General features: G+C 43.3%; 1 protein-coding gene across 1 annotated transcript; it reads right to left on the bottom strand.

Annotated features, from left to right (window-relative positions):
* Positions 1 to 6953: 6953 nt before the first annotated feature.
* Positions 6954 to 24550, bottom strand: tm9sf4 (transmembrane 9 superfamily protein member 4). Its single transcript, XM_069708389.1, has 18 exons — positions 24530 to 24550; positions 22186 to 22296; positions 20495 to 20594; positions 20245 to 20401; positions 19909 to 20053; positions 17806 to 17929; positions 17558 to 17679; positions 17167 to 17278; positions 15149 to 15219; positions 14876 to 15008; positions 13629 to 13710; positions 13438 to 13513; positions 13190 to 13273; positions 11630 to 11805; positions 11453 to 11516; positions 10893 to 11012; positions 10205 to 10294; positions 6954 to 7756 (listed from the first exon to the last, which is right to left on the bottom strand). Exons 1-18 carry the CDS (start codon positions 24545 to 24547, stop codon positions 7607 to 7609), a joined length of 1935 nt encoding a protein of 644 aa, XP_069564490.1. The 5' UTR covers positions 24548 to 24550; the 3' UTR covers positions 6954 to 7606.
* Between the last annotated feature and the right edge of the window lie 549 nt (positions 24551 to 25099).

Raw genomic sequence — 25099 nt, 5'->3', positions numbered from 1 at the left:
GACACAAAATAGCCTGAAAAAGTAACTTTTTTCCAATGATATTGTCTATGAAGCCATTCAAGAATAGAACTACACAACTGCACAATGTGTTTTGGGAATAAATTCAAGGAGTGACGGCGAGCAACTCAGTAAAAAAGTAACAAAGGGAAATAAAAGAAGACGGAAAACCAAACGTACAAGGAAAACTTCACTATTTATTTATTTACTATAAAGATAACTTCCATCCATTAGAGGCTCTGAGAAAACAAAAAGACCAATCGAACACAACAAAAAGGACAACTGATCAACTCTACCTCTAACCAAAATGAACCTGGACATAATAAAGAGCACTCTTTGTACTACGGTGACTCCGCTCCACAATTACCGTCTCAGTGAGTCTAACATGTCACGTGTCAGACGACCAACTGGGAACCACTGCAGGCTTTTATACTCTGCTCCTGACGAGCAATCACGGTAACAGTAAGTAGTTGAACAGCCCCATTCGAGTCAAACAGTTGACCAAAAAGTATGATATCATTTTTGAACCATCCATCCATCCATTTTCCTCCACTTATCCAAGATGGCGATGGCAGCAGGCCAAGCAAGTTGGCCCAGACTTCCATCTCCCCGGAAACATCTTCCAGCTCATCCTGGGGGATCCCGAGGCGTTCTCAGACCAGCTGGCATATATAATCCCTCCAGTGTGTCCCGGGTCTTCCCCGGGGTCTCCTGCCAGTTGGGCGTGCCTAGAAAACTTCCAGTTCGAGGCGCCCAGCAGGTTCCTGATCAGATGCTGAACCTCCTCAGCTGACTCTTTTCAAGACGAAGGAGTAGTACCTGATCTCTAAGGCTGAGCCCGGCCACCCTACGGAGGAAACTCATTTCAGCCGCTTGTAGCCGCGACCTCGTTTTTTCGGTCACGACCCCCAGAGCTCGTGACCACCCCCCCGGCTGCGCCCAGATATCCTGTCCGTGAAGGCCACGAACAGGATCGGTGACAAAGGACAGCCCTGGCGGAGGCCACGCCCACCAGAGGCCACGCCCACCGGAGACATGTCTGACTTATTGCCGAGAATACGAACACAGCTCCTACAGAGACCGGATGGCCCGTTGCAACGGCTCCGGCACCCCGAACTCCTGCAGCCCTCCCACAAAAAGCCTTCTCCAAGTCCACAAAGCAAATGTAGACTGGATGGTTAAACTCCCAGGACCCTCCAGTAGTCTTGTGAGGGTAAAGATCTGGTCCACTGTTCCACGGAGAGGACGAGATCTGCACTGCTCCTCTTGAATCTGAGGTTCGACAATCGGTCTGCCAGTCCATGGGTCCTGTTCCCGACCCCCATGCTACATTGAAGAGGCGTGTCAACCAAGACAGCTCAGCAATGTCCAGAACCTTCAGCATTTTAGGACGGATCTCATCCGCCTTGCCACCGAAGAGCTTTTTGACTCTCTCGGAGACCTCCGCCAGATATGAGACAGGCTTTGAGCACTGTCCACTCGGACTCCATGTCCCCAACCTCCCTCGGGATGTGAGAAGTTCTTCCGGAGGCGAGAGTTGAAGACCTCCCGGACAGGTTCCTCGGCCAGACGGTCCCAGTTCACCCTCACTACACGTTTGGGCTTGCCAGGTCTTTCCAGCCGACTCCCATCTGATCCAACTCACCACCAGGTGGTGATCAGCTGATAGATCTGCTCCTCTCCTCACCCGAGTGTCCAAGACACTCGATACGACTACAAAGTCGATCATTGGTCTCCGGCCTGAGGTGCTCTGGTACCAAGTACACTTATGGGCCACCTTATGCTCCAACATGGTGTTTGTTATGGCCAAAGTTTGTTCTAGCACAGAAGTCAAACTCCCTTTCCAGAATTCCTCCCACCGACTCCAAGAAGGCCGGATAGTCCCAACTTCTGATTGGTGCATAAGCACAAACAGGTCAGAGTCTTCCTCCCTGTAACCCCCAGGTGCATGGAGGCGGAGCCTCTCGTTCCCCGGGGAGAACTCCAACATGTCGCTGCTCAGCCGGGGGCTCGTGAGTATCTCCACACCCGCCCAGCACCAATGATCTAAATATAACATCTATGCGGTGAGAAGATATGTTTAAATATGAGAATCCAAGCCGAAAGCATCTGTTTATCACAGTTACATTATTTGAATTTGACTAAAATTACGATTGCATAATAATAATAATAATAAACAAAATCTTCTCAGAGGTACATGACATGTTGAAAAACTTTCCCTGTGGGTCCATAAGATGGTCATACAGAAGAAAACTCATGAAACACTGGGAAGTAACGGTGGCATGATGAGCTGGACGACTCCAACGAAGTGGGAGACTGATTATAGACACAGGAGGACGGGGAGACAATAGGACACAGGTGGAGACGATTAGGGCGGGGAAGACAATCACAGGAGGACACGAGGACAGGAAGTAAAGTGACCTGAAAGAGACGAGAGGTGAGAGAAGCGGTAAATGGACAAAAAAGAAAAGTTAACGGACGGGACGAGACATAACGCAGTGATGGAAAACATGGACACGTGTCCGTCCAACACGTGTTTCTGAAACATGGAGAAATCTTATTTTCCAATCTAAAACTTGCAGACAGGTTGGGAAGAGATATCTGAGCTGGTGAGTCATTTTCCTTCAGAGACCATCCATCACATTCAGTTTAGGAAATGACTTTTTTCATGGGACTGCTTGAGTCCAGAAAGATGTTCTGTAGTGAGTGTCAGGATGTCGTCATGTGTAAATTACAAATCTCTGTAATTCTCAAAATTTGGATTCGTTTTGGAATGAAGGCGTCTAGAAAGTAAAACAGTTTAAAATGAATTTCTACCTAAAATAGTTTACAAAGCCATCCCAGAATATTCCCAGACTATCTGACTGATGGTGTCGCACTGTGTCAAACCCTCATACTGGACCAGGTCTGGATTATGTCTCAGAGCAGAACCACTGCCGGCATGCATAGCTGAGTGTCAAGACTGCCCTAATTATAGTACTATGAGGCGAACCTATACTTACATCAACTGAGCTGACTCTTACGCGTACATTTATGGGATGCCAACTGTGCCATAAATTCCAGAATAGAAACTTTTTGGGGTTTCGTTGAATTTTCTTTGGAGGAACCTAAACGACTCGTAAAAACACCTCAACACAGACGTGATCGCCGCCTTCCACACAGCCAACGCTTCGGAAACACTGGGAGCCAAGAGACCGTCCTGTCTGATGTACATCGTGGTGGTGGTGGTGGTGGTGGTGGAGTAAAGCCAGAAGACTCACAGTTGAAACCATCCACGGTATGTAAAGATGGACGACGTGTCGGTCATCAGTGTACAGAAGTGAAAGCACTGCCATCTTGCACTGGTGGCGTCGTTTGCAAACGGTGGACATCGTCGAGACGTGCGACGCCGCCGCCGGCTGCATAGAAATCCAACACCACAACCCCACCATGGTGCCACAGACAAAGTTAAAGGGTCACCAAAAGCTGAAAGGATTCATTCCCTGAATATTTGTTCAAAATGTCAGCGCAACTCACCAGAAATATTTCAGCCGACTGACGGACCGATGCTGCGACTGCAGATGGAAAAAATAAAACAACGGAACGGCCCTTTAAGCCCGTTTCCCAAACATGTAAGAAGCTGAAATTCACATTCAACTCGTCATCAACTTTATTGTTTTGTCATTGTACATGTTGTAATCGGACATTGTGTAAAAGAAACAAAAAGAGAAAAGTAACAGGAACGAGTTCCTTGGAGTCATCGTGAGCATCATGCTTTTGGCTAAAACGATGACAGGAATCATTACAGAGCGGCGCCACAAACAGCGAAATGCAACAAATACAAAGCTGTTTTTTGTTGTTGTTGTTGTTATTTACATTGTAAAACCCTCGGTCACACATACACACGCATGACTGAGGCCTCATAAAAGTCTATGTGTAAAAAAATCCCCCCCCTCCCTCCCTCCCACCCCCCCAACTATGTGCAGGTCAGCAGCAGGAGAGGAGCGTCTGCCTGACAGCAGCCGAGTGTCTGAAACTCAACGTAACGGATCGGTGAGCCGAGAAGAAGACGGAGACAAATCACAACGTAACGGTCCTCTTCATTCTGAACGGAGGGAAACCTCTCTGGGCTTCAACCAAGCAAGTGTGTGTGTGTGTAGGGGGGGGGGGGGGGGGGGGGGCAACCTTCAAATGTGTTTGTCTTGCTCTCTTCAAGCAGCTCATCGGTAGCTTCATGTGTGAGCTCGGTACGATGATGCTCATAATAGAGGGAGGACGAGCCGTCTGTCCTGCCCCTGGAGAATCAGGGTGGATCACCTCTCCTTCCTCCGTACAGCCTCGCACCGACGGGTCACCTGGACCTCTGTGCAAAAAAAACCACCCTAAAAACGCCAGCCACTCAAACGATTCCTCAAATGAAGCACTTTTCTATTGTGTCCTGAAATCAGCGACAGATACAGTGAATCCTGCCACGGAGGGCGGCGACAGCTCTGTGACTTGACGTTGTGATATGATAGAAAAAGGAATAAGATGTGAATGTGTCTGTTCCTCCGGCCCGGTGCCGTGAGGGTCCGTTTGTCACGAGGCAGCACAGACGGCATCCTTCTGGTCCACCTGCCGTCCCAGCGCAGCGTCTCCTAGTGGACTCGCTGACCCTTCATCTGACTGAGGTTTTATTTGAACCCTCCCGTTGTCCTCGGGTCAAAACGACCCGCAGCCGTGTTCAACCACGTTCTATTTTATTTCTATATTTTTGGGATCATTGGTCATCATTCTTTAAAGGAACCCTCGCAGCCTCCTCGTCACCAATGATCCCAGAAATATGAACATAAACGAGACCTTGGTTGAACACCGCTGCCCGAGGACAACGGGAGGGTTAAGTTCAAATCTACGACCCCGAACGCGACTCTGAAATATCGGCGACCTGACATAACCTGTACGGTGTTAATAAATCCCAAATTTACAGACAAAAACAAAAGAAAATAGAAATCACCTGCAGGGTACCGAGTTGCCCTCGTTGTCTTGAAAGGGTTCACTGGACATTTTGCGATACTTGTGTGCTTTCTTTTGTGGAGTCAGATGACTGATGTCGGCAAACTAAATACGTTCGTTAGCAGCTGGCTTCGTACAAACACCCTCGTGTCTGTTAGATGAGAAACTACTGCTAGCAGCTGGTTAGCTTAGCTTAGTGCAAAATCCTCATGTCTCTGTTAAATAAGAAGCTAATGTGAACAGCCGGCTAGCTTAGCTTAGCACAAAGACCCACATGTATACATGTTATATAAAAAGCAACTGCTAGGAGCTACTTAGCTTAGCACAAAGGCTCTCATGTCTGAACGCTCAAGAAGAAGCTACTGCTAGCATCCAGTTAGCTTAGCACAAAGCTCTCATGGCTGTGTTAAATAAGGAGATATGGTAGAAGCAGGTTAGCTTAGCTTAGCACAAAGATCCTCATGTTGGGGTGCTAAATAAGAAGCTACTGCTTGCAGCTGGCTAGCTTAGCTTAGCACAAAGATCCTCATATTTGTACGCTAAGGAAGTAGCTACTGCTTGTATCCGTTTAGCTTAGCACAACGATCTCATGTCTGTGTTAAATAAATAGCTACGGTAGAAGCTGGTTATCCTAGCTTAGCACAAATAGTCTTATGTTGTGTTAAATAAGAAAAGCTACGGCTAGCAGCTGGTAAGCTTAGCTTAGCACAAAGACCTCCTTGTTTGCAAGTTATACGAGAAGCAACTGCTACTAGCTAGTTAGCTTAGCGTAAAGGTTAACCCATCTGAACATTAGCTCCTGCTAGCAGCTGCTTAGAGCAAACACTCCGACAATCAGCCAAAAATAAAAACTGCAGCTGTCAGCACCTCTAAAGCGCATTAATTATTAACACGTTATATGTTGTTTGATTAATCTGGACAGAAACCTGCAGCTCAGATAGTCATTGCGAAGCTTTAGCCGCGAATCTAACGCCCTTTTTTAACCAAAGCTTGTTGTACAGATTCACAAAATATATCGCGCAATAAAAGGTGCTGGTGCCATCTTTACACTAAGCTAAGCTAAGCTAAGCTAAGCTAAGCTAAGCAGCTGCTGGCTAATATTTAAGCAGCAGGTATGCGAGTGGTTATCGATCTTCTCATCTTCGCTCTTCACGAGGAAGTGAGTAAGAGCATTTCACAAAATGTCAAACTAGCCCTTTAAAACAGACAATTATTGTGTAATTGGATTAATATATATTATGTCATTTCAAACAAGAGACATGAGAAGTCTTTAACTTCATTGTTTTTCTCAGATTCCAAATGTATTGTTAAAGTTTTAAACGTAAAAGTTGTACTACTCGGAGAACTGGGGGAGAAACATGAGCTGCAACGCACAAAATATGTGCGTCAGCCTGTGAAGTAACACCGACTGTGGAAATACATTTCAAAGCCCTGCGTACCGGGACGTCCCGAGCGCTGTCAAAATGATATCTGGCAGAAACACACGTGATCTTTGCTGGCTTTTAAGAAAAAAAGGGGAAAAAAAAAAAAAAAAAAATCCAGATTTGACATAAAAAATGTATCAAGCATTTGATTCGAACTTAAAAGAAAATGAGGCATCGTTTCTCAACAAAGAAATGGTCCCTTAAAAAAAAAAAATCACCTTTGAAATTTGCACTTCCCATTACTGCATAGTTCAGCTGCTCCGGCGCTGCTCCGGCTACACTGACGGCGCGGTTAACCAGCTCAGAGACATATTTATGTTGTGGGCAATCAAATACCAAAAGGTCACTCCTTCCTTGTCGTTTTGTCCTGTGGCTCCGCCCACCGGTCCGCTGCTGTCACGTCATTCAAGTTCAGTCCCATTCAGAGCTGTTCGGTATCATTCGGAGCAAACGGACCGATATTTGGACATAAATAGGAGGACCCACTGTATCGGAGGGAGAAGCTGACATTTTGATTGCAGTTGTGGTTAACATGGTCACAGCAGGACATGGAAACTGAAGTAAAAAATAATAGAACATTTAATTTATCCTTTCTCGTGTTACAATGTAGAACTTCTCAGCATAATTTCCTCCATATCAGTTCAACACAACAAACATTAACACCAGGACCACAGTTCGACTCCCCGAAGTCCCCGACATGAAACCTAAGTCCTTAAGTCCCGTCTGAGAACAGAGGCGGTGGAAAGAATGAAGACCAGAATTGGTGAGAAAAATTAAAAGAAATGAGCTTCCTAGGAGATGATTGAAAGAAATGAAAAGTCGCAGATCGATCCTGTGACGACAAAAAAAAAACTTAAAACTCGGATAAGTTACTCAAAACACGTATGAAAAAAACAAAACATTAAACGTGCAGAAGCCGTCGTTGGACAAGCTTTGGCCCGCTGTGTTTGTGTGCAAGGCGAGACGGCAGAAGACATTCCCTCGGGGTCTCTGTCCTGGAAGGGGGGAGGGGGGGGTCTCGCTGTTCTTCACAATGAGGCTAGTGGGTGGGGCTGTCACCCCTTAAACCACACCCCCTCTCCTTCCTTCTGCACACAGGTCAGTGCTTCCTGGACGTGAAGAATAAAAAATATTTATATAAAAAACTCAATGCGGGAAAAAAAATAAAAAAAAGAAAGAAAGAAAAAGGAGACCAGCGGCGACAGAGAGACGACTCAGTCGATCTTAACTGCAGCGTAGATTTTCCTGATGAACATGTAGGCGGCGTAGAAACCGATCGTTCCCGTTAGCAACCAGAAGGACAGCACCATCAGGGTGGTGTAGCCGAAGTACAAGAGGGAGGGGATGAACTCCACGATGTCCAGCTGCGAGGAACCCAACACAACAGGAGTCAGTTTCAACACACTTTTTATTGACGGGATAATCCAGCAATTTATTATTCATTTGCATTCGTTTGGTGGACTGGAAACAGACCACTTTTTATTAAAAAGGCTCAAACTCAAATCACTATCACGTGTTGTGGAGCTGCCGTCACTCCTGCAGTATTAGGAAAAAAATACAACTATTATGGAAAAGGTATTAAAAGGAACAACTCCACTGTGTTTTGAGATCTCGGTGAGAGACCAGAGACTGTCCAGCGTCCTGAAAGGAAATATGTCCAATATTTTACTGATAAGAAAGCTCTCACGATGAAATGGATGAGGACTGGATTGATGTGCCGTGTTGGAGAAACTAACTTTTGTTTTAACACTTACACAAGAAAAGTTTGAAAGCTGTTGGAAATGTTCATATCTTTTTATGTATTATTTACACAGTGCGTACTTTTGAGTAAAAGTACACAGTTGTTGTCTATCAGCTGTAGTTTATTATGTATTACTGTGTATCAGACCCCACAGAGCATCTCGTGCAAATCTCTGACGTTTTGACAAAATGGCATTAATGACATCTTGTATTTATTAGGGACGGCATGAATTTTCAAATAATCATTATAATCTACAAAATCCATTAGAACGTGTGACCATCGTTCTTCCTTATTTCCCCCGTTTATCCCGGTGCCTGGTTGTAATGCGTTACTCTCGTCAGAAGGTGGCGGTAATGTGCCTAAAAGCCGTCTGCCAGCCGCCATTAAATAACTTAAAGAGAAGAAGAAGATGCTTTCAGGGATCCGGAGGTTTGCGGGTATTAGAAGGTATTGTGAGAACAAGGGGAAACATCCGAGTAATCAATGTAAAATCTAGCTTCGAGCTAATTTCGAATATCAGCTTTGCTTTAAATTCCCATCGTAGTATCCATCAGTTTCATGTTTTTCAGTGAGAAGGGAAGCGCAGACGTCATCTGAGGGATTTCTAACCACGTAACTGAACTTCTTTAATTAGAAAAACATCTCGGAGACTAAATTATAATTCAATCAGAGAGCATTATGCGTCTGGAGGAGATCTGTAATGTTTGCTCTGGCTTTGATCCGACATCACTGAACATTTCCAGAAGAGAGACCCACGATGCCTGAGGGATATTTGGCACATGGAGGGGTCTCCACTTCTGTCACAGGCTGCTGCATTGATGGATTTTAAACTGGATTTTGTAATTCGATCCCCTTCGAGTCAGAAAGTGAAACGTGTGCAAAGTGTGACACCAGAAGGGTGTTTTCACGTTCATCTGCTCAGGATGGAAAACTCATCAAACTACAATCAAAGTTCAACACCTGCACATGAACCTGAAGTACGTCACAGTTCATTGGTTGGACTGTCATAATCTGTTGAAGTTGGGCTCTCCATATAACTACGGCTAGATTTATGGTCTGTCCGATCTGGATCTCGAACACACGCGTTCCTTCACACGTTCCTGACGTCTAACCGTGTCTGTGTCCCGTAATCAGTCACTTTCTGAAACTGATAAATCAACATTAACACCCACTTCCTGTCACGACCGGCCAGATGTGCAGCGGTGTGAGAGAAGCCAGGTGTTCTCATTCCAGTTTGTTTTTCATCTGTTACTCAACTATTTGTGACGCTTTTCATGTTTTTGACCCGAAGCAACACCATCGATGTCTCCCTGAAGAAACTGTCTGAAGAGTGCCGGGTGTTCCCTCTGCTTTACAGCGTGCCGGGTCAGAACCATGATAAACATATGAGACAGCAGAGGGGTCAGGCCGTCTCAGAACCTGAGCCGGACTCTTCTCGGTACCGTTGTTCTTTGAAGCTCAGCCTGCAGGCAAATCAGATCTTTAGGACGGACTGTCACCGACAGCGACGCAAGAAATCCGATCTGAGCCAGCAGAGTTTCCGGACTGAGACTGAACTATCTGAACTGTAGAAATCCAATTGGAATTTTCAAAACGCCTCCAAATGTGGTTTGGTTTCAGATTGCAGAATCTCATTAATGTGTTTTTTTCTTTTTATAGTTTTTGCTGTTTAATCAATCTGGGATCTGGATATGACAAAACCAGTTGTGGGCCTTCAGTCTGAACATAGCCTCAGTACCCCAACGTGTCCTTGTGTGTTGTGTAACTAAAAAAAATAGGATCTTGATAGAAAAACACCCAAACAAACTAAATCTAGGTCCGAGATTGTGAAGTTGTCTCTTTTAAATAAAATAATTTGTGCAACATGGTGTAAAAAGTGACATGAATCAAGCTGTAAGAACACTTTTACATTTCCCATCATGCAACTTAACAGCATCTTTTGTTAAATAAATCCCCTCATCGTTCAACCTATAAGGCAGGTTTTCAGTCAAACACTTCAAGTTTCCTTCTGCAGCAGAATCAACAAGCAGTTTGTTTGTGAAAGTGTCTGAGACAATCTTGTTTTTTTTACCTTGTTGACAAAGTAGAAGACGGCGTAAACAAGGACGTAGAACGCGGAGCCTCCTGAAACCAGGAACGTCCTCCACCACCAGCGGTAGTCCTGACAGCGAAGGAACACATGTTCACATGATGCAGAGAAGACACTTCTCGACTCCAGGTTTGGTTAAATTCACCGTCCTGGAACAAACCTGTCGACGGTCTCTTTCTTAATTAGCACAGATTAGTGTAAAAACATTCAAACAGCTTCAACTGGCGCTGATCGTCACGTTCACTTCAAAATGTCAACCATTGCAGACGGCAGCTAAAGTGAACAAGCAACAACGTCGTACCACTGCTGTGAACCGCGACTGTTTCTGTATCCCCGACAACTCCAACAGAAGCCTTCTCTGGAGCTGATCGCACCATGTGTCCTATCAGTTATTAAGCTTTGAATATGAATATATAATATATAGACGTGGGATTGGGTCCAAAAAATGTGATCGCAACATTCCTACTTTGAAGCAGAGTTTTCTATATTTACAGAAAATCCTTCTATAAAATACATGAGAATCAACAGACATAATTAATAGAGCAGAAGTTGTTGTGATACCGTGAATCGTTTGTGTGATGTGTGTACAGTATGTTAATCAAAACACGTCATGCAACCACGAGAGAACGGTGTGTTAAAGTCAGCAGTGCGTGCGTGTGTTGTTCCTCACCTCTGCACACAGCTGGAAATAAACCATCACGATGCTGATCTGAGAGCAGGACACCACCAAGATGATGAAGACCAGGAAGAGGAAGCCAAACAGGTAATAAAACTGATTCTCCCAGATGGCCTGCAGGTGGTGACACACACACACACACACACACACACACACACACACACACACACACACACACACACACACACACACACACACACACACACACGCACACACACACGCACACACACACACACATGATGCTGGCGTTACTGAGTGAGTGAGGACTGAAGACATTTGCCGTGTTCCCAATGACGTCCTTCCCTCAGTACACCAACAACCAGTCCTCTTCCATGTCCTCTTACTGTGTCGTGCAGGAGTGTTAACAGAGAAGTGATGTTTCAAATCACACGGCTGTTCTGCACTGACAGGAAATGACCTCATCATGTGAACACATCACCCTCCAACATATCTGCAGCTTTTATTATTTGAAAATTGACAACACATCAGTTAATTATCCTAATTTAGGAGCTGTCTTTGTACATTAAGTTTGTGACTCGGAGCAGGACACTCACACTGAAGATGAAGAAGAGCTCGATGAACATGGCACCGAACGGCAGGATGCCGGCCATCAGGATTCTGGTGGAGAGGAAAGAAAACGAGCCTCACTTCAGAAGTTCAAACAGTCCGTCTGCCATCCGAGTAACCGTCCAAACATTCAGAACAGGAAGTGCGAGCGGTCAAACACTCACCCTACAAACTTGTTCATGTACCAGCGCTGCTCCGGGACCTGCCGAGGGATCTGGTTGGTGCGCACTGGGTTATCGTAGGGCTGTTTACGGAAACCAAAGTAGTAGCCCAGGTAGACCAAGGGCATGGAGATACCGAACCACATGCACAGCAGGGCCAGCATCGTAGTGAAGGGAACCTGGGGGAGGCGAGAGAGCACGGACACGGGAAGAAATATAAACACATCAACAATCATAAACACATGAAGACAAACAACCCACGTGATTGAACAGATAATCCTCAAAATTTAAAGATAAGATTCACCGACGTGCTCTTAATTTGTGATGAATTAGAAAATAGCTAGTTTCTAAGCACAAGTTAAATATACAGTTTGACATTTTATCCAACAAAATAAGAAAAAATATAAAGACATGAGTTGCAAAGTAGTGGTTCAATGTTGATAAGTAACACACTGTGGTTATTTAAGATGGGCTCAGAGTGGTTGATCACTGGCTGCCCTGAAATGTGTTCAATCATCACTGTGACACATCATCGACCCACTGGCTTTATTCTTTCTGATTTATTTTGTAACACAAAGATGACAAATATTAAAGGAAATAGTGGACATATCGATCCACTGACAGGTGAAGCCTTAAAAACATCACTAACAATCCTCCTTCATGAGGATTAGGATGTTCTGGTATTTACAGATGACGACCGCTGTAGAAAAATGCTCCACAAACAACATCATATTGCAAAATAACAGCCATTCAGTTTGTGTGCGTTTGTGTATCTGCACATGGAGGGTGCAACAGTTTTGGCTGAAATACACTTTTCATTGATTGATTGATTTTTTTTGGGGGGGGGTACACATTTGGTAATAGGACTTGTGTAATATGAACTGTGATGGCACCGACTACCACATGTGTGGTTTCGTCCCGAAGATAAACATCACTGTATAACTGATAACAAATTCAGTTTGTATATAAAATGATTGAACTTTGCCGACTTGATTCTTTTTCTTTGCTTGTGCTACTGCGACACAACATTTAGGAACATTTCAACAAATCCTTTTTCACTTCTGTGATGAAGCCGTTATTATCTGCGACACGCTGAAACACAGAGTTCCTCTCACTGGGTACAACGAGCTGCTGACTAACAGAGACTGGAGCAGCAAAACCCTCAAGTGGACTGAAATGAGGAAGGGTGTCAACTAACTGCTGAAGTATTTCACTCTCATGTAAGAGGAAGGTGGTTTTTTTTTTAAGATTTCCTCTGACAAAAGATTCACCTTAACATTTTTAAAAAGCATTTACGTTTGGAAATCTTTCCTTTAAACAAACAATCATCAGTAATCTGCTACAACTAAAGTAATATACTGTATATTTAGTATATTTATTATCTTAAATTCTTCTATCCCGGAGCAGACGTGAATGAGGGCGGCGTTACAATTTCCCTGTGGGGATTTACAAAAACATCTCTGATGTTGGATTTGCCCTCCAGCATGCTGTTTTCCTTCTTTGCTATAGATGTATATATAATGCATCATCTCAGATTGTGTGTGTCTGAGTGCTGGTACTCACGGCCCCAGATGAGTGCTCTCCCCAGATGAAACAGTTCAGGACGAAGCAGATTCCAAAAACCGCAGCGGGATATAAAGTCGCTGTCTGCAGCGGAAACAAAACAAATAAGAGCCTGAGTGTCTCTGTTCCCACCAACACGTCTTCATTTACACACAGAGTGGACTCCAAACAAACACTGCGTACGCAGCACTGAAAACTAAGCAAACGCTGAAGGGCGAGGACATCGAGGACTGAACTTATTGACTCACGCAGAAAGCTCCTTTCCTCCACCGATGGCCCTTCAGTGTGCGGTACAGTCGGCCAGCGAAGTAGCCACCAAACACTCTGGAGGAGAAACAGCCACGGGAGGGAGTGGTGTCAAATCAGAGACATGCTCGGATGGAAAACAGGCTTCATTCTTTCTTCCTGACAGGATTAGAGATATGAATATGAGTCTTACCCCATAAACATGAAGAGGAAGCAAGCAGTGGTCATCAAGGCTCCTCTGCTTGACGGAGACAACATGCCCAGCATAGCGACGACTGTGAAACACACACCAACACAGACGTTTGATGAGAGGACCGATGCCACTCTTGTGCCAGAATGCTAAATATAACAGCAGGTGATTGTATTAGCTTAGCGTAAAGACTGGAAACGGAGGGAAACAGCTAGCTGCCCTTTGAACAAATGCTCAGCAGCACAACTAAAGTGCTTTGTGATTAACATTTAACATCTTGTTTGTTTAATCAGTATGAAAACAGCTTGTGTGGTTTTACAGGTGGTTTTCTAATATCTATTAGCCGACCCTTTGATATCTTGGAGTCTCCTCTGGTTGCCAGGCAACCTCATTGAAATGACATCTCCGAGAAGTCGCTGTGCCAGCAAAGAAATAGTGCAAGTTACAAGAAATACTAACAGCGTGATTTTGTACATAAAAATGTCTGTCAAACAATTCACGAAAAAACATTTAAAAACTACTACCTTGATTTCAGACGAGTAATTGTTATCGCAATTTGTTGTTATCGATATATTATATTGTAATTGCAATTAACGATTACATTGTCTATTTCATTTTATGCTCCTATCACAGTGTACGAATAATCATTGTTTTAATAATACACTTTAGGAAGCCTATTACTAAATATATATGAAATAATTACTGATAATAACAGTTGCCAATAATCCAGATAAACACTGATTGTCTCCTTGGTTTCTATCAAACCACAGCAGAAGAAGAAAATGATGCTATTAACAGAACATCAGTCAACCCTCAAAGACATGTTTTTAAATATTGATGGCAATATGACATTTTTGTGAGTTTCATCCAGCTGTTTTCATCCAGATAAACAGAGAATTATTATTCAGAATAATTGCAGATAGACGATGATGTAATAATTATGACAGGCCTATCAACAGCAGTCAGATATATTCGTTAGCATGTGCAACATTTAAACTTGTATTCTCCTTCACACAGAGGACTCCTCATTGTTTCACATCAGGGTTTGTTTCTGAATAATTAAGGTTTTCACAGACTTTGCTGCTTAATATTTGTAAGATAACGGGAACGAGAGCCCTGGATCTATGAGAACGTTCCTTTGACCCCATTTACCTCACGTTTTACCATCAGAATAAATAACATGAGAAGAATCCTGCAGGCTAAGGAGAGATGTCAGAATCAGAAACTGAAGTCAGAGAAAACACACTCACAGATGACAATGAGGACCATGCAGAAGAGCTGGATTCCTGATCCCAGGAGGGAGCTGAGGATCATGGGATACTGAGGCGGTCTGAAGACGTCCCCGTGGACGTTCTTCCATCCGGACTCCTCCATGGTGTCTTCCTGGTTAGAGAGGAGAGAAACGTAATCAAGTAGATGGTAAAAAAAAAAATCATCCAAAACTTTCCATTTCAGGGTCATTCTGGTCGACATAATGTCTGCACATCATCATTGTTCCCCGAAGCAAACATCATGTTTCTTACTATGTCATCCTCCCTGTTGTAGTTAGCAATGTCCTTCCTCAAGGTCCTGATGATGATCATACTCAGAATACCTGAGAGAACATGAACAACAATAATCAATAATAAGGAAGGAGAGAAAAAAAAGGATGGCAGTCAAATAGTCAGGTTCTCATCAAACCAGTCACTTTGTTATATATATACACATACATAGAAAATGTAGATTTACATCTGTCATGGGCCTCATGACTGACATGTTGATCCGGGGCTTGTCCAGTTTGAATGTATCAGTGTTCATCACAGTATATAGAAATCCCCAGAGTATTAACACTGACAGGTTCTAGGAACACGATCAATTGTAGTGCACAACTGAAACCACCAGAGGTCAGTTCTGATCTCGGCCGGCAGAATGGCCCAGCACTGTTTGAATCCACAGAGAAAGGGTTGAGTCATGGGCTGTTTATAGCCGTAATGCTGCTGGCCAGCGAGTGTTGAAACACTGTTTGTAGTGAGTCTTTCAGAGTCTGCCAGACTTTAAGTGTTTGGGTAGTCAGGTCTAACCTGCAAGAGTTCCTCAATTCTTGAGCAACGTGTTTTGCTGCCAGAGGAAAAATGAAGCACGAAGAAACAGGAATTACAGATGTCACGGATGATGAGCTCAAAAACAGCTCCTATCTGAGGAGAACACGCTTCTGAGCTTCAAGAGGCTGACGGGAGAAAGTGTTCGACCGCGACTGATCAACAAGACACACGAATGTGGTTTATAAATATCACTGTAATAACAGTAACGGAGGGAACGCTTCCCAACAGGACGGGTGTGCAGCACATATCGGTGTGTCAGTGGAACAACAACATTTAACCCCAGTAAGACTTGTTAGAAAGGTAACTGGTGTGAGGAAGCCCTGTGGGCTCCGTTTAAAATCAGTACTTTATAAAAAAAAATACTGTCGTATACCATTTATTGTGAAGGGTATTAAAGGTACAATATGTCAGAGTTTTTAGGTGAAACCATTCAACGATTGACGAGACTTCTTGACAGGATGTGCAGATTCAGTCTGTCCTCAGTCCAACATGAGGAAGAACGAGTAGCGTAATCTGATCTCTCGCTACGATTAAGAAACACTGCGGCTGAACGTCTTTGCAGAACAAGAGTGAACGCAGGCGTTGCTCTCCTCCGGTTGGAGACAGCTCTTGGCCTGAAAAAGAAAGTTTGACGCCAAACTTGCAACGTTTCTTCTACACAGTTAAGTAAACAGCGGTTCATGCTAACATTAGCCATGTAGCGATAAGTCCAAATGTCAGGCGTTACCGGACCGTCGGGCGTTACGGGTCAGTAAGTCCATAAAGTTCACATCGACCTTGTCTTTATCAGTCCTCTCTGTGTGTGTCTGTCATTGAGGGTGCTCAAGGTGTCACGGCTGAAATATTCTCTCCTCGTGCACCTCGTATAACTTTACTAACCGTGTTAATACATTCAGTTTGCTGTTTGTAGATACGCAGTTCAGACGAGTAAAAATGTCGCTTGTCACATTCAGCAATCCATCAAACGGAGGTCGTTTTATGTAGAAAACAAACCAGGCGTACTGATCTTGTTTGGACAATTCAAAACGGATCAATAGCAGCTAATGACGACACAAACCGCACTGAAAAACATCTGGAATGACGTCGTTACATCGTTTTGTTGTGGCTGTTTTCTTGCTGATAAAAGAGACGAGCTGGAACGTAAACTACAGGCTTAAATATTTTTCTGTCGATTCTCTATTGGGTGTATAAAAATCTATCTTTACAAATATCAGCTATAAAAAAAAAAAAAAAAAAAAAAGAACCCAACTACTAACAAACAGCAGAGCAAGAAAACACAACATACAACCCAACAGCCAAAACTCAAGAGCCCGGCTGAGGAACGAACTGACAGGAAGCCGCAGTGGCTCACTGTCGCCTCTTAACATAGTATTTAGTATAAATAAATAATATCACCTCAGCCTGGTCGATATGAACATTTAAGAAAGGAGCGTTAAGCCGAGCAGAGATGTTGGACATACCGGACAGGAAGAAGACGACCACCACAGAGTTGACGATGGAGAACCAGTGAATCTGGACATCGCTCATGGTCAGGTAGGTGTCCCAGCGAGACGCCCACTTCACCTCGCTCTCCTGCTCACAGGAAACAACGGACTCAGGAGTCCTTCCACTACATTTATCAAACTTTGTTTAAAACTCACAGCTAGAAAAGTACCCGAGGTTTATCATCTGACCTTTTTGCTGTCATTAATAATCCATTTAAAAGAACAATCTTGAAGCATTCAGACATTTCAACACATTTAAATGGACAGAGCGTCTAGAGGGAACCAACGCGCTGCAGTCCTTTGGGGGATTGATTCAGGGCTGCAGACTGGTCTGACTCCTGGTTACGAGATGTTTCCTGTCACTGACCTCCCAGTGGACCGAGTAGGTGAAGAGGACCTCGTTCTCCCTGTTTGGGTCGATCTCCTGGGGGGCGGAGCCACTGGCCTCAGGCAAGGTGCAAGTCCTCTCTTGTTCCACAGCCTTCAGATCTGAGAAAGAAAAAAAGAAATGGTCCAAGTTAACAATTTTTCTTTGTTCCATTCAAACAGTTCTACGTCACAATAGGTCTGAAACATTATGCAACCTCATGCTATTCAAAAAGAGTTGACACCCACCTTCTACTTTGACGCTTTGCGGTACGACCTCAAATCTCACCACCCTGTAGTCGTGAACCTCGCCCTCCTCCTGTTTCTCCCTGTGGAAGTACAGGATGAAGGACAGGTGGTTGTGCAGATAAAACTGTGAGGGAGAAAAAGAGACGGGACGAGAAATGAATAAGTACCTTCACACATTATTTCTACCACTTCTGATATATTCTGTTGTGCAGGTGACAAGAAATAAGTGTGTTGTGCTTTTCCCATTTCATTTAAAAAAAAAAAAAAAAAAAAAAAAAAATATATATATATATATATATATATATATTTTTTTTTTTTATCAAATCATCAATGTTTCAGAACATTCGCAGAAGTTTCTTTAACTACAATTACCGCCATGTGGTTACATTCCTGCGCGGACCAGTCAAGAAGTTACAGTTAACATCCACATCTGTCCAGTCTCACATGATGCAGCGACACTGTTGTCCATGTTCTGCTGTATGTAATGTTTTAGTGTGTAAAATTCATAGAGAGAAATACATTTACAAAAAAAAAAGCAGTCAAACTCCTTGTGAGTGTACATGTTTGGCTGATAAAGCTGATTCAGATAGAACAGAAAAATGTAGCCTGAGAGTAGACCATGCTTCAAATATGCCAGGAAGTTACATGTTATAAAATGTGAAGGCTTCAAACGCATCTTCAACCCGACAGCACAGAAGATCAATAAATCACCACAGATTTTAAGATTAGTGTCCCCAAAAAAACTATCTGACCCAATGAGAAATATTAAATAAAAATATTAAAAATAACATCCCCTTCTGTTCCTGAGGTACACTGTTGAATAATGGACAGAAAAGGGGTTTTGCAGAACATTATGATTTTAAAGTGAAGTTGACCTTTTGGATATAAAATGTCATGACATCTTTTTATCCTATGAGACCTTTGTGTGGATTTTTGTAATAATTAGTGTATGGATTCTTGAGTTATAGCCACAGCTGTGTTTGGGGAGGTCACGGTGACCTTTGAACAACAAGTCCTAATCAGTTCCTCCTTGAGTGACTGTTTGTGCCACAGCTGATGAAATTCTCTCAAAGCGTTCCTAATCTTGATTTTGTGATAATGTGACAGATGGTCAACAAGCAGAGCGAAACTGAAGCTGTAAGCATAAGTTGGGCAGAGTCAGGCTCACGATCAACACCTCCACGGTGGAAAACCCTGTAATGCTGTTCATATAAGGCACGCCTTAGACCCAAGATCTATTTCTAACCAGCGCTGGAGTCTCATATACACTCAGAGACACGCACACTGATAGATGGCCAGCAAATAAGTCTGTGAATCTTAGAAGGCTAACGAGACCTGAACACGAACTCATTTTACAAATGAATAGCAAGGATGTAGAAATTAATTCAAGGGAGAAAAACATGACTAAATGTGCAGAAATCACATCTAAATTCTACTTCAAACCTCCCTTACTTATCTCTAAAAGCTGCAAAAAAGGAGTGAGGTTGTGCAGCTGTAGGAGGTGTGACGTTTCTGGTGTGTGATGTGGAGGGTGAGAGGACACGTGGGAGACTGAGCATCCATAAGTCCGACTGTCTCCTCCTCAGCTGGAAAGACGGGAGGTCGGTGGAGCTTTGAGGGTCACTAGCAGCACATTCGTGGCTCTTTATGAGTCGGTGTGGGTGGATGTGTTGTAGTGGAGCGAGCAGCCCTCCCATGAGAAGCCCTCTGGAGTGCTTGTGTCAGTACCATTCTGCTGACTGCAGCTCATGTTGTGAGCTCACAATCCCTCTGACTGCAGCACAGTTATAGTGTGTATCATACGATGCCAACTGCTGTGGCAGAGAAATAAATCTCTTTCATGCACCGCATTGTTTTGTGGGCGCTTCTCGGGCTTGATGGTGTAACTGTTACTGGCAGTTATGTGTGATCATGAACACAGCGCTAAAAACCCAGAATGAAGTTCCTCTTTAAAGCTCACAGTACGTAGGTCAATAATAGACAACAATGCAAAGAAATGTACAAAGTGCAAAACAGGAATCTGTCGCAAAAGAAGTCTGTGAAGCTGAACTCTTTCACCTCTGATCAATGCACCGGGACTCGGAGACACCGCGGGACATGTACCTTGTTGTTGTCCACGAAGCCCAGTCGGTAACCGTGTTCAAACTGGATGTCTTTTACGATGTCCTTCTTCTGCTCCTCTTCTCCTCCGGCCTCTCTGTTGGGGTAAAACTCTAACCTGGTGGCAACTGGAAGGTTGTCTGCAATACTGAAATCCCACCCAGGGAGATGCTCCATTAGTTTTGGTTTGATTATTGGACATCATGTTGTACAACCCAGAGATATAAAACCTAGAAAAAATATCTGTCAATTAAAGAAAGTTCTAAAGAAGTACAACCAATTGTAAAAAGCAGCTCTATCTGACCCGCTCCACCAACAACAGTGAGAAGAGATGCTCACAGGTGAACATAATACTCCTCCTGGACTCGCTCAGCCATCAGCTTACTCTCCTCGATGCCGAGCTTCTTCTTTTTGCACACCATTTCACACTTCCTGTTCTTGTTCATCTCCACATTGTAAAGGGTGTTCACAATACGGTCCCCACGCAAGACCTCACCTACAAAAGAAGGATCGCAATGTCAAAGTTCACAGAAATATAAAGTGTACGTCATAAATAGAGACGCGTGTGTGACAAATGGAGTTCACTCACCCAGGTTCTCTCCCTTGTAGAAAACCGATTCTGGCTTACAGAAAGGGAGGGAGTAGTATTCATAAGGAAGCTGTGTGCGAGAGCTGGTCAGCTTCACTGCCTGAAAAACAAACAGTTTGTTTGACTGACTCACTTGGTTGAAGTAGGGAAAGTCAAAACTACACTCACACAACTTGGTCTGAAAGAAACTGAACTTTGGCTTTCTAAACATGAAAAGCAAGAATTTACATGTTAATAAAGATTAACATCCTGAACAAACATGTTGACTGCTGGAAAACTGGAGTTTTCCATTTATTTCTATGTTTTTATTTTAATTGTGCAAACAAACAAAGAAATAAATAGTAACTTAAAAAAAAAAAAAAAAGGCTGAAAAAAAGTCCAAGATTGAACCCATGACTGCCTGTTCTTACGGCATTAGGCGATTAATTGCCACAATAATTATGGTTCACAAATGAAATATCCTTTCCTGTTGATTTTATACCACTATTGGAGTGTCCGTCATAGTTTAATAATACAGATACATCTTATAAAGAAGAAGAAAAGCCATTTATTGATAGAGAACGTATGAATAAAGTACATTTCTGTTGGTCTTTTAAGCTTTTACTGAAATAAACTAAAAACAAATGACTGACAATTCAATTTTATTTATATAGCGACAATGACAGCAGGTGGCAATAATGCACTGAGTGGTGCTAATTATCCACTCATGTAGCATCTACTAAATTTCCCCACTGTGATTAATAAAGTCTAATCTAATCTAATCAAACCACGGCAGAGGAAAGGAGAGAAACAAGTCATTGAAAGAACGCCAGTAAACCCTCAAACATTTCTTGTTTCTACAAAGATGAATGGAAACAATTGTAATTATTATACAAAAAGATCACAGTCAGCTCAAATGATCAGGATCAGTGATGATACAGCAGTATGTTCCAGCTGATTTCAGTGTGTCTGAACGGTTAATATCAATAAACAATCGTTCCAGATCTTCTGCTGCTCAGCTTATATTTAAGTTGTTTCTACAAGGTGTCTAAATTAATTCAGGTTAATGGCATTCACTGCTAAAAACTGTACTATTTCTGAACATCAAGTGGTCGCAGAACTCGACAGAATCTTTAGTTGCACTTATTTCTAACTTGGTCTACTGGCAAATGATGAAAGATAAACTTCATCAGATGCCTTCAAGGTGGCTGGGAGGATTTGATGAAAGCTGTAGATCTCCAGACCAAAATGACCACAAGATTTGGGGACAACAGATAAAGATTTCACATTAGTTCAAAAGCTTAACTTTGATTACAGCTATCCAATGATCGTGAGAAGTAATCTGAGGAATTGTGACACTACGTGGGTATTTTCCTTTAAACGGTATATATCTCGTATACGAGAGAAGATCAAACGGTTCATTGACTGCTCCTGTTGTGCAGCATGATTGAAATCAGCAGCCGAGTTACACACGTTTGTGCACATTTACATATTATGGGCTGCCCCTTCTTTCTTATATATCTGTAGAAGTTTGTTGTTCCTCAATAGAGAAGCATCTCGATTAAAATCTAAAAATGTCTCCCCATCGGTACAGAAAGAAATCAGAAATCTGGGACAGTCGTCAGTAAGTAGGAGAAATGGAGGATAACTGCTAAACCACAATGCTTCGAAACAGTAAACTCACATGTTGGTCAGATGAATTGTAGTCTTACCTTAATATCTACTGTCTCACCGTCACGGAAATTACGGGGAGCGACTCCAGGAACGTAGAAGGTCCGGACCGCAGGCAGCAGGGACAACAGCAGCAAGGCCCACCACGTCTCCTGCAACACACACCGCCAATGTTTTACCACACACACACACACACACACACACACACACACACACACACACACACACACACACACACACACACACACACACACAAAATAAGTGCATTATTGAGACAATATAAAAAAATGATTGCGACTGTGAATGCAAGAGGACATTGTGGTGGACACGTCTGTTGATAAAGAAAGGGATGGACAGGACATGAGCGCAACTAATCTCTTTCAAGAAAGACTTTTCGGCAGAGCGAATCTGAAACTACTGAATATCAATCTCCTGTCATAATGTAAGCGTATACATACAAGTGTGTCAGTAAAAGGTGTGCACTTCACCTGTAAAAATAAATGAATAAAAAAAAGTCTGGTAGGTGGGGACATCAGTCTGTCTGCTAACATTAGAAGGAAAAAAAAAACCTTTTTGGTGGCTCACCAAGGTTACCGAGAAACATATTCAAGGCCGCCACAGACTTAGATTTGCTTTGGCTGGCAAAGTGGATATCGTGGTGATACCATGATCACAGCACAGGAAGGGGATCCCACGAGTCAAGAAACAAACCTCGATCGCACAAATCATTTGACATCGATCCAAATATATGTCCTGTTTATATTACATCCAAATAAAAACTGCGCTCAACCATAAAGTGAACGGCTGAATGAACAAACGTACCGTTTTACTTTTTACAGCGTACATCAACTCAAAGCAACATTTCAAACAAATCCGAGCTGTGACCAGCAGCCATCATGTTCAGGGTGTATGGATATTTCCGAGGCTGTGGATCATGGAGGAGCTTCCAGGTTGCAGGAGAGGAGATAAGAGCCGAGGCAGATGTACGGCGGAGAGAAAAGCCACAGTGGTTTTTGCCAGAAGGCGTGAGGGGAAAACACAGTCCTCCTCGTGCCATCTGAACAACTGGCTGCAGTCAGCACCAGACCCCATACTGAAGGAGTTATTTTGGGAGAAGACAACTTCACACTTCTTCTCTCCCATAGTTTCTTCTTATTGTCTGTTGTCTCCATTCAGTTCCTTCACTCACGTAGTTTCTCTTCTTTCTTCTCCAGATGTCCTGTCAGTCATGGAGCTGCATGTCTCTGCTCGTCTCCACCAACAGTTCTTCTCTTCTATCTTCAACATTGTCATAAACATGTGCTCATTTTTCTTTTACAGACTCTGCATGTGTGCTTTCATAGAAACATTCAGCACAGCAGGAAACTTACAAGGTTGCTGGACATCACGAGCTGTGTGGAAGCTGGAAAAGCTGGACTGCCTTCCAAAGAATAAAGAAGAAGTGGCTTTTGAACAATACGCTCCTTTCTGTGTGAAAGCTCTTTTGACAAAAACACGTCCAAGTACAAAAAAGTAAACTCGACATGCATGACTGCATCAGGATGAAGGTTAAACTAAAATCCAAGTCTTAACTCCTGTCCACAGGCTCAGAGACACCTCAACAAGGACAAACATGGCAGAGGACAGCCTCCTTTCATGGGTGTTGATACAGAATCAGACTTCTCACTCAGTTTGAGCTTCTTTCAGTCCTGGTGGAGGAAGTTAAAAAGGAGTCGAGCTGAGTTACTGTCGGGGGGACATTTACTTGAAACCCCCAAACAGGAGGGAGGGAGGACTTTAAACTGAGATCATGTCGATGTCACAGCGTTTCTTTTTCACTGCTCGATGTCCGAAAGCCTTTTAAAGATCCAGAGAAGGAAGTTAGCACAGCGACACGACTGGAGCAGCACATTCACACATGTACACGTAAAAAGACCTTCTTAGGTCACGGCTGATCTTCTGCCGTCACCTCCTCCACCTCCTCCACCTCCTCCACACCACCGAGCACACCGACAACAACCGGAAAACCGACAGAGCCGCTAACAGCTAACGTAACGCCGTTAAAGTTCGCCAAGCTGATTTGTTCACAGCTGTCCAACACCTGCGCGGCTGCGTGAAGTCTGTCAGCACCATTTCATGTCGGCAGATAAAAGCTGCGGATCAGCTGGAAGAGCTCGCGGCTCACCGAGAGTCGAGCTAGGTAACGTTAGCTCGCTAACTCAGTTAGCAAGATCGTCAACATTCAAGCAGAAGCCAACTCCAGCTGGTTAACGGTAACACGTTGCTCATCGGCGCGGGGAGACCTCCGCTCTGCCACAACCACAGCCCGGTGGTTGACTTCATTTGGGAGGGAAAGACTGAACAATGTGCAGTTTGAAGAAAACAAGAGTTCGCTTTGCTGCTTACCATCGCCGCGGCCGCCATTTTGAATACGTGTCATTAGTGACGTTGCGGAAGTCGCGTGCTCGGGGTTTTCTCTCCTGTCACTCATTTTTAATTCGACACGCCCAGAAACGTGATCAAAATGCTTCATTACAGGGAAAGTTATGCGTTTAAAATGTGTATAAACAGTGAAATGTACTTCAAGTAGAATTTGTCCCCTCAGCACTGTATGTATTATAAGATCTTTATTACACTGAATTTCTTGTTTTAGATCAATGATTGGTCAGTTGATTTTATCAATCAACTCATTATATTTGTAAAAAAAAAAAGATAATTAGAAATGCCATCACAATTACAGAAAACCCAAAGTGCCTCCCTGACATATCTTATTTAGTCCAATAAAGATGAAGCAAAACTCAAAATTATTGTGAATAATTAAACAGAAAAACAGTCATACATTTAAGAAGCCAGAACCATGAAATGTTTGACATTCTTGAATGTAAAATTACTTAATAGTTGCCAATTAATCAATTCATTGATGAGCTAAATGTGTACTTGTATTTACTATTGGATGGTTCAACTTACATATATATA

This window comes from Brachyistius frenatus, unplaced genomic scaffold, assembly GCF_029030835.1.
Source record: "Brachyistius frenatus isolate BFR_SWC_R1_liver_20210118 unplaced genomic scaffold, ASM2903083v1 Contig_75, whole genome shotgun sequence".
Lineage (NCBI taxonomy): Eukaryota > Metazoa > Chordata > Actinopteri > Embiotocidae > Brachyistius > Brachyistius frenatus.
This window is presented reverse-complemented; position numbering and strand designations above follow the sequence as displayed.